We start from the raw sequence: 18,203 nt of genomic DNA, 5'->3' as shown, positions 1-18,203 counted from the left end.
ATATGGTATATTAGTTCCACCCTGCATTCAGTGTGGTCTGCAAGATGAGAAAGTACAGAGGAAGTATAAAAGCTATCTTGCTGAAGTCAAGCTGAAAGTTGATGAATACACAGTAATCCACAGAAAATGTACAGCAAGATATTATAATTCAAAGTGAACGAGAAGATGATTCAACTTTGGTGAATGCAGAAACAAGATCTAGAAAATACAGAATAGACAGTGCGTGCCTTCACCAGTGGATCAATGTGCAAAGCATCATGAAATGGAATCTGAAATTCTTAAATATGGGAGAGAAAAAAAGAAAACCTAAGTACAGGCAACCCCCACTTAACGCTGTTTCACTTAGCACTATTTCACTATAATGCTTATTTTACATTGATACCCGATTCCACTTAGTGCTCAGAGAGTTTCATTATAACATTCATGGGCATCATACAGGATAACTGGTTTCACTTAATGCTATTCCGTTTAACACTCATTTTTCTGGGAACCAATTAAGAGCGCCAAATGGGGGTTGCCTGTATACTGTATCTACTGATTTGCTAGAGACAAAAACTTGCAAAACTGCTTGCAACCAAAACAATCCAGGTATCAATTCAAGGTATCAATTCAAATCCAGTCCTGAGTGATTTCTATTTCAACGTAGCATTCTGTCAAAAAACAAAAATGTCCCAGAGGCTGCTGGAGGAATATGAAGGAAATCTTCTAAGATTTCAGAGGCACTGATATCTGCTCTCTCAGACTGATAATGCAAACCAAACTCTGTTGATCTAGTAGAGAAACAGCTGTAATTGCACATTCCTACAGGTGCAGAATAGCAAAGAACATGTTGGTCATGCTAGGAATTACATCAGATGTGCACAGGTTGTTGCTGCTGGAAAAGCTCCCAGTGAGAAAAATAACACGGGTTCAGGGAAAAAATTCTGGATAACTGACAAGCTCATTTTTTACTAAGCTAAAAGTAGACAGGAAAGACAGCTAGGAGGCTTGCTGTGGCAACACTTCCAATATTTGCTGGACATCTACATGGAGTACCTAGCCAATTAAGTTAAATATCAGCTATGGAAAGTTTGCACTGACCTAGTCATCATTTCTAAAAGAACCACCAGAATGTTCCAGTGTTTGGATACGGCAGTCAACAGACCATTTAAAATGGCATTTTGCCACTGCTACTCCAAATGAATGATACAAACCACCACAAGAAAACTCCAGCAAAACATCTAAAAAGAGTATCATTTACTAGTGGTTCCTTAGAACATGATGCTTGATTTCTTCTGAAATAGGAAAGAAAAAATTCAAAGTTACTGGAATCTTGAGCAAAATGGATGGCACCAGAGACATCCTTACAGGCAGCCCTTGACTTACAACGTTTCAAGTTACAACGTTTTACATTTACAATGTTTATAAATTGACACCCTGTTTCAACTTACTGACGTCAGTTTCAACTTTACAACGCTTGATCCGATGAGATTCCACGCCAGCGAACAAGTTCGCTGAGTCGCTCATCTCTCTGGAGAACATATGTCCAAACTTCCTTGGACACTTTCTTAAAGAAAGCAGACAAGACTCCAGAAAAATCTGCAGCCAAGACTCCCAAGAAAACTCCAGCCAAGAACCCTTCAGAAGTCCAGCAAAGTCACCTCAAAGAAGTCCTTCCAAATCAATATGATTGCTATTAACAATATAAATACATTAATGTAGCTATATTACTCACTATAATTGACTGAGTACAAAATTCTGGGTTATTTTTGGTGAAAATAGGGTATCGGCCTTGGTTCAGGAACCAACCCCCATTTATAACTTTACTTCCTATGGGAAAATCAGTTCTGAGTTACAATGTTTTGACTTAAGATGCAGTATTCAGGAACCAATGGTGTCGTAAATCCGAGGACTGCCTGTATCTGGAATGATACTGCATAGGATAATGAGGATGAAAATTCTCAGTGAGGACAAAAAAAAGATGATGATAGTGAAATGCAAGAGTAAGGACAATACTTGAGGGTGTAGTGAGTGCAGTAATGTTTTATTGAAAACATAAGATAATAAAGTTTTCTTGGGAAAGGAACTAATTTAATAATTTCTTTTTTTTTTAATGGAATTATAACTTTTATTTAGAACTGATTTGCTCTAGAGTGCATAATACTGGTACCTTCAGATCTGGTGGGAGAATAGCAGGAAAAATGTGGCTATTACACAAGTAAATATGGTGCATATACTTTAAAAGCTTTATTTAATTCAAACTAATTACAGTAGAGACTTGACATGAAATGCAGGAATTTCCTAAAGGAACCCCTTCTTCCCTTTCAGACTACTTGACAAGTGAGCAATAGTCAGGAAGAAAAGGACATAATGAAATTCCCCCGGGGATACTCAAACTATCTGGCACGGAGGACCAAGAATGAAAATTCAGAGGGATAAGACAGAATTTTCCATTTTTCACTCTTTCCATGTCAGACTGTTGTCACAAAGGAATGAAGAAAGCAACACATGATCCCCCATAGGGAAGGAGAGAGAGGCTTTAATTTGGCCATGTAAGACTGAAATGCAGCTAAAGAATACTGCAGCACCCTGTTTTGTAATACCCTTCTACCAAGCAGCAACAGCAAGGGCAATGATGTTGATTCCACAGTGTTTGAAAAAGTGTGGAGGAAGGCTGCTGTGATAGTTTCAGATCTCCTCATAATGTATTCGTGATCTCTATGCTCAGAAAAATCACTTTTCTTTTTGAAGACTGTGCAGTAATAAGGGAGTTGTACCTGAAGTTTTGAATGCTATATATAATTTTATTCACATGAAGGCATTGATCGTGTCTAATATACACATTCCTTTTCCTTAAGATGTTTGGATCTATGAAGAAAATAATTGGGGTGGCTGTGGGGAATGGAGAACTGGGTACTTCATAGAACCACCACCACATCTGAAACAACAGCTTATTGAAGATGGCTTCAATATACACCTTCATGAAGCACTAAAAAGAACCATACAGTGTTACTGACTCTCTTTTCTCACATAGTTTGTTCACATATATGCTAGTCAACAGTGATAAAATAAGTCTAGGTGAATATCCTTAATTTGAGGCAAGGTCCTGCATTAGTTTACATATAAGCAATGAGCTTTTAGTTTGGTAAAAAGGAGTAATACAAGACAATACAATGAGTAATACAATGAGAAAAGATACTCAGGTAACATATTTAAAATGACATAATTAGTGGCAAAGAAATTCAATAGGAAATGAGCAACAAATCAATCAGTACTGAATTTTCAGCACTTTCATTGTTCAGGGGTGGCTACTGATTACTCTATCTGTTTTGCCAATTTATCCTTTTCTGCAGACTGGAAAACTTCCACTGAAGTAACATAAAATATATTTCCCAAACAAGACACGCACTGTCCACAATGCGTAGGAAGAACCCAGAGCTACAGACAGCACAGGGGGTTGGTCCAGGACCACCACATGAAGCCCAAGCCCCAGACTCCCTGCACCACATGCAGTGCCAGATCCAGAATGAACACTGGACAGCACCGTGTGCCATGTATACAGCCAGCTCTGGGGCCAGCACATGCCACATATGGACACATGCTGCAGACAATACAGGGGTCTGGGGCACCAATCCAGACCGGACACGGGTCTGGGGCACCAATCCAGACCGGGCTGGCTTGACAGAGCACCACGTGCATCGTGCCCCAAACTGATCCTGCATTACATGAAGGGCACAAAGGGCTGTGGTCAGCGCATGTGGTTGGTTCAGTGATGTATGGGCTGGATCATACATCTCTATGGGCTGGATCCAGCCTGCAGGCCATGTTTTACACCCCTGAATTAGGAAATACCTAGGGAATAGATTACTTAGGTACATTCAAGGTTTTAAGAGCAGGTTGGATAAATGTGTCAGGAATGTTTCAGGTACAGATAATCTCCACCTTGGGGTGAATGAATGGATCAGAAATCTCTCAAGTCCTCTCCATCCCTACTTGCTATGATTTTGACTCCATCTCTGTCATCTGAGGAATTTTGTAGTACAAGTAATACAAAATAGGATTACCAGCTGATTTCCACATTTATACACATTCAAATGCAAGCCTTTTGGTGAGATATCTGGCTTTAACTTGCATGTTTCAGGGACACAGGTTGTAGCCATGTTGGTCTACAGGCAAAAGTAATCAGAACTCTTGGAGAGGTGATATCTTTCATTAGACCAACTAGATAATTGCAAAAAAAATTCTTTATTTGTAAGCTTTCGGGAGCACACACCCTTCCTAACTTCATAATTTTACAAGAAAGAAGCAAAATGCAACACCACCTTGAGGCCTGAAAGCTGATACCCTTGCTCCCACCTTTTGTTTCAAGTCAAATTTGCATGCTCGCAGAGCAGTCTCAACACAACAGAAATTCCTTGCCCAGGAGAACCTTCTATCATCCACCCTCCTGTGAAATATGAAACGTCATAACAAGAAAGAAGCATAATTCAATGTCCTGTTTACCATCAGACAACTCTGAGGTAAATAGACTTCTCCAACTTCTATGTGAGCCTATTTTGCATAAAATGATCTTTTCCAACCAAAAGATTTTACACTACCTTTCAGCTCTCCTGTGAAATAAGAATTTTCATTTCCACCTGGGAGAAACATTACAATCTTTGCACTCTCCTATGCCTGAGGAAGGGCATGGGTGCCTGAAAGCTTACAAAACAAGAAACTTTTGCAACTATCTAGTTGGTCTACTAAAAGATCACACCTTCCCAAGAGGTCTGATTGGCTTTAACTTAGGTATTTGTAGTTTCCTAGCTTGTTCTCAAAACACTACATCATTTATTGCTTGACAAACACAGTACATTACACTGTTTCAAGTGGGAAGCAAAATTTTACCCAATAAGACCTTGTCCATGCTAGAATGGGTTTGCCAAAGTAGGCATGCTATCATTTTCTGTTTAGACCCACCTTTTACCAGCAAAAATGTTTTTGCAAATTTAGCTTACACCAGGTTCCTGAGTAAAACAAGTTATTCCAGACAAAAGAACTTTCTTGCTGGTATATGTTGCACCTACATTAGGGCATATAGTGGCAAAGCTCTATTTAGGGGGAAAAATAAATCACGTGCCTAACTAACAGGACTATGGCAGGATAAGTTTGAAACATAAGCCAGGCCAAAGAATCAATTCTACTTTAACAGACTACAGGATGCAATTTAGAAAAGAAGTTAAAAACTGCATTTGAAGAGGGCTACCTGGTTAAAAAAAACTGAATCAGTAGATTAAATAAACTGGGTATTAGGCATCACAAAAGGAATTCAAAGCAGATAGTACACTACAAACAAGCAATATCCTTTCCCTATCAAAAGCAGTAAGAATGTTGCCATCGGTTTTCAGTGACAAGGATTTCATCAAATGTGTAGAGCCAGATCTTTAAAATAAGTTTCTTTACCCCAAATTAACTTGTGCACTAACAAAATGTGCTAATTTTTCCAAAAAAATATTTCACAATTACTAGTGTGAAATGACGCAGATATCTGGATGATTTCTCTTAGAGACATGCCCCAAGAAAGTAAGGAAATTATGACTAAAATTCGAAACCTTAATACCCCTTTTGTGTGCAAGACAACTTTTAAAAATACAGTAGATCATTTGGTGTTCTAAAGTTGTATCCCCTATCCAACACACCAATGAGATAAGATATGGATGCAATTTCAGCCTTACCTCTGACCTTCCTGGTTTTATAAGTTTGAGTCAGACCCAGATGCTATATTCAGAGCTGTCCCTTGTTGGGGGGGCGAATCGGGGCAACCACCCCAGGCCCCACGGACAGTGCCATACAGGACCTGCCGGCCACTGCACACTTCCAGCTCTGCACTATGGCCGTTCGCCACCCTCTGTGGTGTGGTGTTGGGTTGGGCTGGGCTGCAGGCTGGGGCATCACCGGGCTCTTCCTGGTGAGGGGGCTGGGCAGGGCTCCGCTCAGAGAAGGCAGCAGCAGCATTGGGAGGGGGGCTGCAGCCCCCTCCCCCCCAAATTTGCCATAGCTCCCCAACCCCCCTTAGTAGTACCACCATGACTCATTTTGTGGTGGCTGCAGCCCCCCCTGTAACCCTCCTCCCAGACCTGCTGCTGCCTGCCCCAAGCACAGCCCAGTCCAACCCCCCCCCACCAGGAAGAGCCCAGCACTGCCCCCAGCCCCAGCCTGAAGCAAAAACCCTCGCCCTGTGCACAGATCCAGTGACACATGCTCCCCCATGCCCTCTCAGGGTGCATGGAACAGCGGAAGCCACTTCTCTTCCTCCCCCCCCCGGGGATGAACGATTTGTGGCTCTGTCCCCTGCTCTGCCCTGGTTGTGCAGCACTTGCCCCTACCCCAGGCCCACTCCCTCCCTCACCGTCAACGCCTTGATCTGCCCCCACCCCATGCCCCTTCCCTCACAACAGACTTACCAGCCGGACCCAGCTGTGCTCCTGGCCACCTGCGTGCTATGCTGCGGCTGCATGCATGCACAGGGCATTTATTGGCTACATCAGCCAAAAAAAGCCAATTGCTGATACTGTCAATTTTCCTTATATTGGTACCAAACCAATATGGGACTGATGTATTGGTGCACCTCTACAAAAAACCTTAACGTGATCTAATTATATACTTGCAGCATGATACATCTACAAATACAAGAAAGTGATTAACCTGAGTTTTGATTTTCTTTTTAGATTTGCAAGACAAGTCAGAGAAAACCCAAGAAGTTTGTACAAATGTACTTACAGATATTATATACGGTATTATATATGTATTATACATAATACAAGTTTTAGCCACTTACCAACGGAGGCCCTCCCAAGAATATTGTTCCTTGTTTGCCAACTATTATACTTTCATCAGCCATTGCAGGTACGTATGCTCCTCCTGCTGTACAGGATCCCATCACCACTGCTATCTGAGGAAGAAACACTCCAGTTAGTCCAGACTCCTTAAGTCACATGTCCATTAATCTTCACTGTATTAATTTTAGCAGAGGTTCACAATAAGTGCTGTGGGATGATATATATTCATGCAGAGTATACAGGATGTTTTTTTTACCCCGTTCGGTAAGCATTTCCTCAGAAACTAAAGAGAATCTCTCTAAGTACTTGAATGACCCACAGCAGTATCTGAGGACTTCCTGATTCTTTTAAATAAAAACTAATATAGCTGCATGGCAGTCAACAACTGATGTTTCTAGACGATATACTCAAGTACAATGTTTTACATTTATAGATCTCAGGAGTGATGGCAAGACAAAATCCTCTGTCTGCAATATACAAAATCAAATATTTAACACACAGTTCTTGATAATCCACTGTATTGCCACAGCTTGAGGACCCTGATGAGTGGGGGCTAACAGGAAGCCAAACATGACTTCTTGTTTCATAGCTGCTTAGACACAGCATAGATTTAATGTTGCAGAGAGAAAGTATTAAATTAGTAATTTGAATAAATTAACCACAGGACCAAAAGCAGACACAGAAATCTAGAGGCACAGGTAAGAAAAAAAAGGATGAGTTTAAAGCAAGAAGAGGTTCTTCAATTCCAGTGGGAATTAATTTACTTCTCTAATTGGCCAACTCACAAAAGCCTCCATTTGTTGACCATCAGGATGTATTATAAAACACACCTCTTACTCTGGCTTTTACTGGATCCACTGTTATGATTATGTTTACCAACTCATCCTCAAAAGGAACCATAAAACTTGATTTATACATGAGGTTAACCTACAATCAAGGCCCTCAATAATCTGGACTTTGGTATCTGTAGTAATTCTGTGCATGGAAGAATTTTTTTCAGTGCAGTTTTTATTTTAGTATTTTTACTGCGTTTAACCATTTCAGCTTTCTTTGATTCTGTTGGGAGATACTGTAAGGACACTAACAGTTCTAGGTTTTTATCAGTAATAACTGACTTATATTTAAGAGGAAAATTTGACTTCTTAAAACTGAACCTGAAAATATGGGGTCATCTTATAATTGGAACAATATCTATTTTTTACTGGTTAATTTGATATATAATGGCAATTAAAAAGACAATTACAATCTGTTTTGTTGTAAATCAAGAAAAAAATCAATTAAAAAAAAAGAATATGTGATACAAACTGAGCTCTTCCCATAGCTCCAATGTCACAAGTACTGCACAGGGAAAGTCAAAATTGTTTCAAGGCACTTGAAACAAAGTAACAGAAAACAAAATACAAGAAAAGCAGTGATATGAATGCTGAGAGAAATGCGAAACAAATCATTGCCAAATGTATTATTTGCTTTCAGAATCTCTGAAAATACAATTTAAAAAACAATAAAAGACTGGGATAGCAATAAAGTACAAACAAACAACCTTCCAACTTCACATATGGGCAAGAACTGAACAGCTGCTATTATAAAGCAAATTCACTATGCAAATAGAGGGGATCAAGCAGGCTTCTCTTGCATCTGGAAAAGGAGCAAATGATATTCATTTTGCCTACCAACTTGGAATCAAAAGGAGTTTTCTTAGCAACTAGCATCTTGTGCCCCACACTGCAATGAGGGCAGAGTAATTAATCAATAGACTTTCTTTTGCACATTAAATTAGACATCGAACATCCACAAGCAGAATAGAATGTGCTTTGAAAGCAACAAATACTTAAAACAAATTACTTATACCTTTTCTGGCTTCTTTTTTTAATTTGGCAGATCTTATTTTATAAAACATAGATGCGTTTAAAATAACTTTTAATTTTTTTCAGTATAAATGAGAGTTTTCAAAATCATGGAGTCAAAAGTAAAAACAGGACCACAAATCTCTACCCCAAAGAACTGCTTCTCCAGTGCTTTCTTTGATTAGACAAGCCAAAGATAGATAGGCAAAGACCCACCAGGGTAATAACATCCATACTCTGGAAATACACACAATCACATGCTTAACAGATGTGACTTGCCTCTCTGCTGCATCCATTCAGAGTTTAGGGACAGAAAAGAGGAGGAGCTAACAGGGGATCAAGGCTTCATAAGCCTGACCATACAGTAAAGTTACTGAGAAAGCAATGAACTAGCAACTTGAATAAATCAGTCCTAATTAGGGCTAAAATCAAAAGCACAGATAAGAAGGCACAAGCGAGACAGGGAAACAGTGTAAAGTCAAAAATGAGAAGTGCTGGAGAGCTGCTGTGGGTAGGCTTCACTAAATTATAAGAGGTGCAGAAATTGCTCCAAAGGGCAATAAGATTATAGACTACTTCAGAGGGGCGATAAATGAATAGAGATAATAGGATCTTTCCTTCCCAGAGAGAGAATGACCAAAGTAGGTTGCTATAAGTCTATGGAAAATATTAGAACAAAGACTACAATTATCAACTGGATCCACAAAAAGCACAAGTGAGAAATGAGGTAGTAATCACACAGTGTTAGCAGATAAATGGATATAGGCTTCAAAATACTGAGCATGTCTTTAAAGCACGGATGGGAAAAATCTAGCAGGCAGTTGCACTTGGGGTCCTGCCTCTGCTGGTGGGCAGCAGCTCCAGCTCCAGCCTCTGGTGGCACCACAGGGGATGCTGAGCATAAGCAGCCCCACCCACCCGGCACTGTGCAACGGCCTGGGAGATGGAGTATGGGCTGCCCAGGGCCTGTGGGGTCGGACTCCATCTCCCAGGCACTGCAGGGGATGCTGGGCAGAAGCAGCCCTGCCCACCCAGCACTGCGTGGTGCCAGCAGAGGCCGGAGGCAGAGCTGCTGCCTGCACTGCCCACCAGCAAAGGTGGAGGCCAGAGCACAGGGCCAGACTGCATCTCCCAGGCACTAAGGGGGATGCTGGGAAGAAACAGCCCTGCCCACCTGCCTGGTATTACACAGTAGGCCCTGGGCAAGCTGCACTTGGGCCCTGGAGGCTCTAGCACTGGCTGTCATACAATGCTAGGTGAGCAGGCAGGGCTGCTTCTGCCCAGCAGCCACTGGGGCCTGAATACAACTCAACCAGCCTACAGGCCTCCACACTGTCCTGTCCTACCCTGGCATCAAGGCTCCTGGAAGCCACAGGGCTGGGGGGAGGTACATGCACCAGGAGCCCTGATAGCAGGGCAGAACAGTGCAGAGGTCCACAGCCAGACTCCATCCCCTGCCCCACCTCAGCTGCAGATGTGGCCAGCTAGCGCCAGCTTTGGGCTCTGGGCAGGGGGGCTGGGGCCAAGAAGCATGTATTTGTGTGTGCGCATGAGCAAGCACATGTGTGTGCACATGTTTGTGTGTGTAACCCTCAACAGCTCACCAAAACGTGTTAAGTGGTCCTCCAGCCCAAATAATTGCCCACCCTGACTTTAAAGGAAAGCAGCCAAGGGACCTTGCCAGACATTCACAATTCTTCCAGCCTTCCTTATTTTTATTTGCTTTTAGTATTTCCATCTTTAAGGCACCACCTACAAAATACCATCCCCTGACAAGATAATGACTGGAGTTGCACGCTGCAATCACTTCATACTCAGATCCTCCACTGTGGGGGGAAAATACAATAAAATGGATAGGTAACTCCTGCTTGGCTGATTTTTTTCTAGTCTCTTGCATGAACTACAAGAAAACCCATTGGTAAGAATAAAATTATTTTGAATTCCTTCCAAACTAATCATTTGGCACAATAGCCCTGTCACCATCTATGCCTAAATATTTATTTTTTTATTCCTGCTAGGAAATTAGTTTTATTCACCCAAAAATGGGCACAGGAGGCTTCCTTTGACCTCTTCTCTGTTTTCCATGTACAGTGGGCATTAAATAACGGTCCTAGCAAAAAGAGTGCAAGGAGAGAATAAAGCTAGATTCATAATCCACAAGACAGTAAATTGTTTTTTCTAACTCAGTGTTAACAATGGATGCCTTCCTTGATACACTGGGGTCAAGCCAAGTAAATTCTTCTGAGTTCAATATGAAACAGAGAATTGTTCAATATGTAACAAGAAAATTGTACAATCAATATGAAACGAGAATTGTACAATTAATTCTTTTTCCACCTAAAGTATGTAAAAATTGGTTCACATGGTTTTCAGACCCTAAAGTTAAGAAGGACTGCACTTGAATGCATCCAAGTTTTCGGTGGTCCAGCTCCATCCTGAACTCTAAGGCAAGATTCAGATTCCTCAGTTGTGTTCTACTTGCACATATGTGCAAGAACTGGAAGCAGTATTAGACCTCATCTCCAATATAACCAAAGAACTCTGGTGAGGGGCTAATGTGTAGTGCTTTGCCATAACCCCCTTCTGGAGCACTTCAAAATCCCTGCGATGGCATGCTCTAGTCAATATTTTATAATATAAACAGAATAAATTATGACAGCTAAGAATCATGGAATATTCAGGAACTACTGTATTAATGTTTTATGGATCTTGCTGGTAATTATATTCCTGAGTCAAGGTGTAAGATAAAAAATACTTCCGGAAGAAGGAAGGTGTTGTTAATGTCAATGTTCAATGAGGATAAAAAGTCTCTTTAAGTTTCAGCTCTGAAATAAGAAAACATACAAACTTAATTGCCCAGATTCAAAAGGCTCAAGGGTCACTCGTACCCTCTCCAAGAGCTGACAGGCACAGTTCTATGAGAAAACCTGAAGTGCTTCACACCTGCCAATGGTAAAAGAGGAGTTACCACTGATTAATCTTGTCACTGCCTTGGAGAAGACAAGTGCAGATGCTAAACCAAAATCAAACTTATGGTGATCACAGCAAACTGCATGTTCCTGAAGCCTGAGACCTTTGAGGGAGCAGAACATAAGATTATGCCCCAAGGAAGGACAGGTTAGAGGAGACCTAAATAGGCTGCCCTAAAGGATGCTAGAAGAAAATCAGTTGCAGTTGACTGGGAGAATTATGACAGAAACTATGCCTAATAATTAAGGGAAGTGTGAAACCCAGACAGTCGTCTTAGCTACTACCTGCTAGAGGCTAAAAGGAAATGTTCTTTCCCAATTTTTCCATCTGGGTAAGAACACTCAACCAAAAAACAGTTTATCTCAGAGAATTCAAATACATAGGTTTGGTCAAAGAATGGAGAGTGTTACACATATGATTTCTACGATAAGACCTGTCCTAACAAGCCAGATCCAAAATCAAAATACAACTAATACAGCATCCAGACAAAATACCCAGTTAGCAATACTGAAGTAAAACAAAAAAATAGGTAGACCTATTTATTATTCCTCTGTTCTGGTCAGGACTCTAGGAGCCATTTCTATGTCTACTGTATTCTTAATAGGTGGGATAGCCTGACAAATCAATTAATCCCTTGTTCCCTCCTAGAATTAGCAGTGAATACAAAGAATGCAGCGTTCATTTTACTGGTAGCACTCATATCTAAAACATCAGTCTGTAGCATTCATATCTAAACATCAGAAAAAAAAACATGTCTACATGCAAACAGCATGACTAACAGTATTTCTATGCATCATTAACATTAAAAGAATGACCTCTTTGTCACAGCAATATTATCATACACATCACTGTACAAAACATATACACATATAAACATATATAAACACATATGTACACATACACGCACACACACACACACACACTCATTTTAGCTAAGTGTACCTCCTTGGTACAGGAGTGATCACCTCTATAGCAATGATTCAGAATAATCAACTGTTTGCAAATTATATCCCTAAGCTCCCTCCTCCCCCATTCATCCTACACTGTCAGTTTCTCTTTTCTCCCACTCCAAGACAGGAGCAGCTAGGTCAGATCACTGACACTGAGAAGGCAGGCAAGCGTTTTTAAAACTCTAATGTCAATCTGTGGACAGCCGTGGTGTTTACCCTGTCTCCAATTCCCCACGCTGAGCTGTCAGGTCAGCAAAACTCTAAACTGTCACAAACTCAAAGTGCTGAAATGAATCTTGAACCCAGGCAGAAGATGCAAGGATGGAGGCCAGTTAGCAATTTTTAGTTTTAAGCATGTTACCTGTGGAATTCCTTGTGAGGACATAACTGCTTGGTTATAGAAGATGCGACCAAAATGATCTCGATCAGGAAATACTTCTGCTTGGCGGGGCAAGTTTGCTCCTCCTGAGTCAACTAAGTCAAGTGGAACAAAAAATATATAGTGTGTAAAACTACCTCTATACCAAGCCATATAAAAATGTTTCTAAGATATAATTTGAATATTACTCGAAAAGACGAGTTTGCATTTAACATAAGTAAAAATACTAACCATGAAAAATAGGCCATCAAACTCCACTTTCAAAATAAAAATTGATATATCTGCATAAGCAGCTGTTATCCATCCCAAACATTTTTATACAAAACAAAAATAGGTGAATGTAAAAGACATGATTACATCCAGTTGTACAAACCTTTCTAAACTCATCTTTCTGCCAAAGGTCTATTTGACTTAAAATACAGTTTCAACTGTATTTTCTATGACCATTCTCTTAGCTTCAAAACAGAGAAGTAAAAATTAAATTTCTGATTTGCAGGCAAATTTATACAGTCACTCATGGAAGCTAAAGAAATTAAACCAACCACACTGTGCACCTTAATTAAAACCAATATATAAGAAAGTGTCAAAATGATGGTGTAGCTCTGATGTTCCAGGAAATATGCAAGAGGCAAGGATTTTTATGAGTGGTATCTTTTATTAGACCAACTGCATGGTTGGGATAAACAGAGACCAGCTTTCCAATGCAGTGCATTCTTCATTACTTCTTCATTTGAAAACTTGTCTAAGTCTACCCTAACTATGCAGTTGGTCCAATAAAAGATACCACCCACAAAAATCCTTGCCTCTTGCAATGTACAAGGTAGTCATTCTAAGGAACTGCAAGATCCCAATGCAGATTATTGTTCTAGGATTACTGCAGAGTACCGCTTTGATTTCCAAGCACAAGATCACACAGAATTGCTCCTGAGTAATCAATTCAGGACACAGATGTTCAACTGACAGTCCACAGGCAATATACAGCTGCACGGGGTTAAATTGTGGCTACTGGGCTCTCACCAGGCTGCAACAACAGATGGAGTCTCCAGACACCTCCCCTCCCTACAACTGACTGCTATATCCTGGCTCTGCCAAAAGGGATAGGGCAGAGTGGTGCAGTGCTGAGAGCTGAGGATGACTCCAGCCCATGCTGGAGGGGAAGTTCATCCCCTGTGGGGCAGTGGTGGAGGGAAATCACATGTTGCAGGGGGATGGGGGAACTGCTCCTACACACCAGCATAGTACAGCAATGTGGGGAGGGATGGAACCTAAAGCAGGGGCCCATGCAGGTAAATGGAGCAGCTGGGATAGTGAGGAGTGTCATACAGCATGGGGGCTGTACCAGTGGCCGGTGCCTTGCTTGGTGCAGCCTCTATGCCATGTGACATCCACTGGAATGACCCCCAGGGGTTTAGATGTTGGACAGCACTGAATTCAAATAAAATGGTTATCAGTAAAACTTCACAAGCCAAATATTGTTTGATGAGACTTTGGACTGAAAAGATTATACTGAAAAACAAAGAAAAGAAAACCTATACTACTTCCCCATCCAGTTGGCACATTTAGCATGCCCAGTTGCTTATTTAAAAAAATAAACAACCAAAAAAGTTTTTAAGATTTAGAAAAAAAACAACACACTGACATCTCTGACCAATTACAATCAAAACATTGACTAAAAATATAGTGTCATTTTTATCTTTAGTACTATGTTAAATTGTAAGAACTATAGCTGAAGTTATCAAACTAGCTTTATTTTTTTTTTTAGGTAGTATTTCAATAATAACTTTCTAAGACAACATTACAAAATATTCCCTGACTTTTCCATAAGACCAGAAGTACAGTTGATATGTGCATGTGGGGTGCACTATTTTTTGTTGTTACACAAGCATTAACTGTAATTTATAAGTTCTTATCATTTTCACCCTTTAGTTTTACTATCTTTATAAAAGGAATGAACAAGCACTGCGAGAGTGTGAGAACATGTGCATGTGTTTGTCCATGTGTGCGCGTGCATGCACATATCTGAAACCTCAGATTTTGGATGAGCAAATTAAGGATCCTCAGTTCCATCATAGTATCCATTTAAAATGCAGTCTTCTAATGACAGTCCTTGGATATCCTTTAACAACAGACATTCGCTATTTTTGCAATACGACTTACCTAAATATAGACATGGGAGATGATTTTGCATTGCAATTTCTTGAGCCCGTAAATGTTTCTTTACTGTGATTGGATAGTAGGTACCACCTTTGACAGTTGCATCATTAGCAACTACCAAGCACTCAACTCTGAAAAGCAAAAACTTTATGAGAACAAAATACATTTCCCAGTCAAGCTACCTAACTACCATAATCACCACATCTGCAGCAAATTCCAACAGCACAACCCACTGTACACCCATTAACTACTTATCACTGAAAACTGTTCCAGTTAGATACCTTACATCAATACAGGATACATTTGCTTCACATTTGTTAATTAAAAAATAGTATGAATGAAGCAGCATCTGAAATCTCTAATTTAAAAAGTTATGCTCATTTCAGTATAACTGGAAAGAAATTAAGGAGGAAAGGAAACAACTTGTCATTAAGGGTTTTTTTGACATGTGCTCTAGAGGTGGGGGATGCTTTAATTAGATCGGCTCCAAGAGCCTCTCTAATTAAATCACCCACAGATTCTCATATATTAGCATCCCCCTGCTTCAAAATGGCAGCAGGGGCGCTTTAACTAAAGCTCATTGAATGAGCTTTACTTAAAGCGCCCCTGCTGTCATTTTGAAGTACAGGGATGCTGATAAATGAGATGCGGAGGCTGGCTGGAGCACACTGATTAGCACACTCCAGCAGATTCAATTAATCGAGATTCAAGACACACTGCAGCAGACTCAATTAATCGAGTTTGCTCCAAAGCACTGTAATTATAGCCCGTTGGAGCAGCCTCCCCGCACATGTAAAGGTATCCTAAATGTTTTCTTTCTCTCCTCAAATTTCCCTCTTGAAAACCCTTGTTTCTCTGATCTACAGTAGCTGCATCCAGAGGGCCGAAAAAGGGCATCTGCAGTATGAGGGGCTGAACTCAAAATGTAGTTTCTCAATCTGCTTTATAAATGGATCAACAAAAGAAACATTAGAAACTTGGCTATGGACAAACATACTTTTTAACCTCTAAAAATAGAGGGGACTCTGGAGGTGACCAGCTGTTACAATGTAACTGTTACATCTGGATGTATCTGCAATGGTACAAGCTAACTCACTGTAACTTTAACCCTGAATGAAACAAGATTAAAGCTGCAAAGGTTTTGCTACATTTGTGTTGCCTCAGGACAACGAAGATATAACAGTGGTGTTGTAATAGCTTGTGTAGATATCATTTGATCCTGATACAGTCATTTCAATTGTTTCAATCTGTTTATTGTTCATGTTGATTAGGCAGTATTTGAGACATACAAAAACAGATGAACTATTGAAAATCCAGTATTCTCATGCCAATATTAAAAATCATGTTGGTTTTCAGCCTGAGACTACACAGTAACATAAGAAGGGGTCTTTATAAGGCACATGCCAATTTAAAAACAACTACTGTTAAATATGCTTTGGAAATTCTCTGACTCTAAAATACTTTTGAAAGAAAAAATAGTTATATCTAAGTGCACGTATTCAAGCAACCGGTTGAAAATTATGTATCTGCTGTCGTTATTTCTAATGAAATTAGAAATAGCAGTTAATCCCCATAACTGGCTACATCTTACTGAATTGTCTCCAATGGCAAGAATAAAGCTACCGATGCATTAACAACAGCGTGGGAGTTTAGAATCAAGAAAATAACCTACATGGAAAAACTAGTTTTTCAAAGCCAAGCTAAGCAAACTTATAGCTCTTGGAATACTTATAGAATGACAATACATAAGACTGAGGCTGAGGCATAAGTAGTTCCAGCTTATAACCTGAGGCTTTTCACAGTATGTTAGTAATACTTGGAATCAGGACTCATATTAGAGGTGGTATCTTTTATTAGACCAACTACATTTTTGCAAAAACATTCTTTAATTGCAAGCTTTTGGGCACAAACACCCTTCTTCAGACATAGGTGAAAGGATTGTAAAAGTTCTCCTGGGTAGAAATGAAAGTTCGTCTTTCATAGGAGAGTTGAAGGTGTGGTAAAATCTCCTGTTTGGAACAGTTCATTTTATATGTAGATTAGGCTCATAGAAAAATTGGAATAGCCTGTTTACCTCTAAGTTGTTTGGTGGTAAGCAGGATGTAGTCATATTTCCTTCTGGTTATGTTGTTTCATATTTCACAGAGGAGTAAAAAGATGGATGCAAATTATGGAAATTAATTGGAACAAAGGCAGGAGCAGGGTCTCACATTTTAGATGGTCAAACTTGCTTCCTCCTTGTAAAATTATGAAGGTTTCATTTTTTTAAAAGGCTAAAATCCGTTATCTTCCATCTGTCAGGTATCCAGGTTGTAGCCATATTGGTCTAGTGGCATTTTGGAGGTAATTTGAATCATCACAGAGCTCAGAGACACCTTGCCACATAAGAAATGCCTGCTCCATCTTTTTGGCTATTCCAACTTTCCTTTGAGCCTAATCTACATATAAAATGAACTGTTCCAAACAGGAGATTTTACCACACCTTCAACTCTCCTATAAAATATGAACTTTCATTTCCACCCAGGAGAACTTTTACAATCTTTCCTCCTATGTCTGAGCAAGGGTGTTTGTGCCCAAAAGCTTGCAATTGAAGAATTAGTTGCAAAAATCTAGTTGGTCTAATAAAAGATATCACCTCTAATACGAGTCCTGATTCCTTTTGCCTCTAGACCAATATGGCTACAACCTGGCCATCCAGGTTTTTTTTCCATGTAGGTTATTTTTTTTATTCTAAACTCTCATGCTGTTGTTAATGCATCAGTAGCTTTATTCTTGCAATCAGAAACAATTCAATAAGATGTAGTAATACTTGGCCATTTATTGCAGCTGTTTAAAACAAGTGTATACATGAAATGAGAAAATGCTAATGAGGCTTACAACAAACCAGGAAAGGGTCTATATGCTGTTTGTTGTGGCTCTTTGTTTTATGGACACTGCCTATATAGCTCATCAGCCCCTCTGTATCAGTGATCTAGATTCAGCCAGATTCTTGACTCAGCATTTTGGGTGAGGGAAGTTGAGGGTAGAGAAAGTCCACATTCCACAGTCCAGTGATCAAAGCCTACTAGATGCTTTAGATTAGCCGTGCTCAACTTTTCAGCTTCATGAG

The 18,203-nt window shown here is 40.1% G+C and overlaps 1 protein-coding gene across 1 annotated transcript in view; it reads right to left on the bottom strand.

Moving 5' to 3' along the window:
- Window positions 1–18,203, bottom strand: part of MCCC2 (methylcrotonyl-CoA carboxylase subunit 2) — a 67,001-nt gene that overhangs the window by 36,842 nt on the left and 11,956 nt on the right. The window contains exons 5-7 of the mRNA XM_006261656.4: window positions 15,098–15,225; window positions 12,923–13,035; window positions 6,797–6,910 (exon numbers count right to left, since the gene is read on the bottom strand). Coding sequence (XP_006261718.4) covers window positions 6,797–6,910; window positions 12,923–13,035; window positions 15,098–15,225 — 355 coding nt within the window. The remainder of the gene's footprint in view (window positions 1–6,796; window positions 6,911–12,922; window positions 13,036–15,097; window positions 15,226–18,203) is intronic.

This window comes from Alligator mississippiensis, chromosome 3 (genome assembly GCF_030867095.1).
Source record: "Alligator mississippiensis isolate rAllMis1 chromosome 3, rAllMis1, whole genome shotgun sequence".
Taxonomy (NCBI): Eukaryota; Metazoa; Chordata; order Crocodylia; family Alligatoridae; genus Alligator; species Alligator mississippiensis.
Note: the sequence above shows the minus strand (reverse complement) of the source record. Positions and strands in the feature narration are given on the sequence as shown.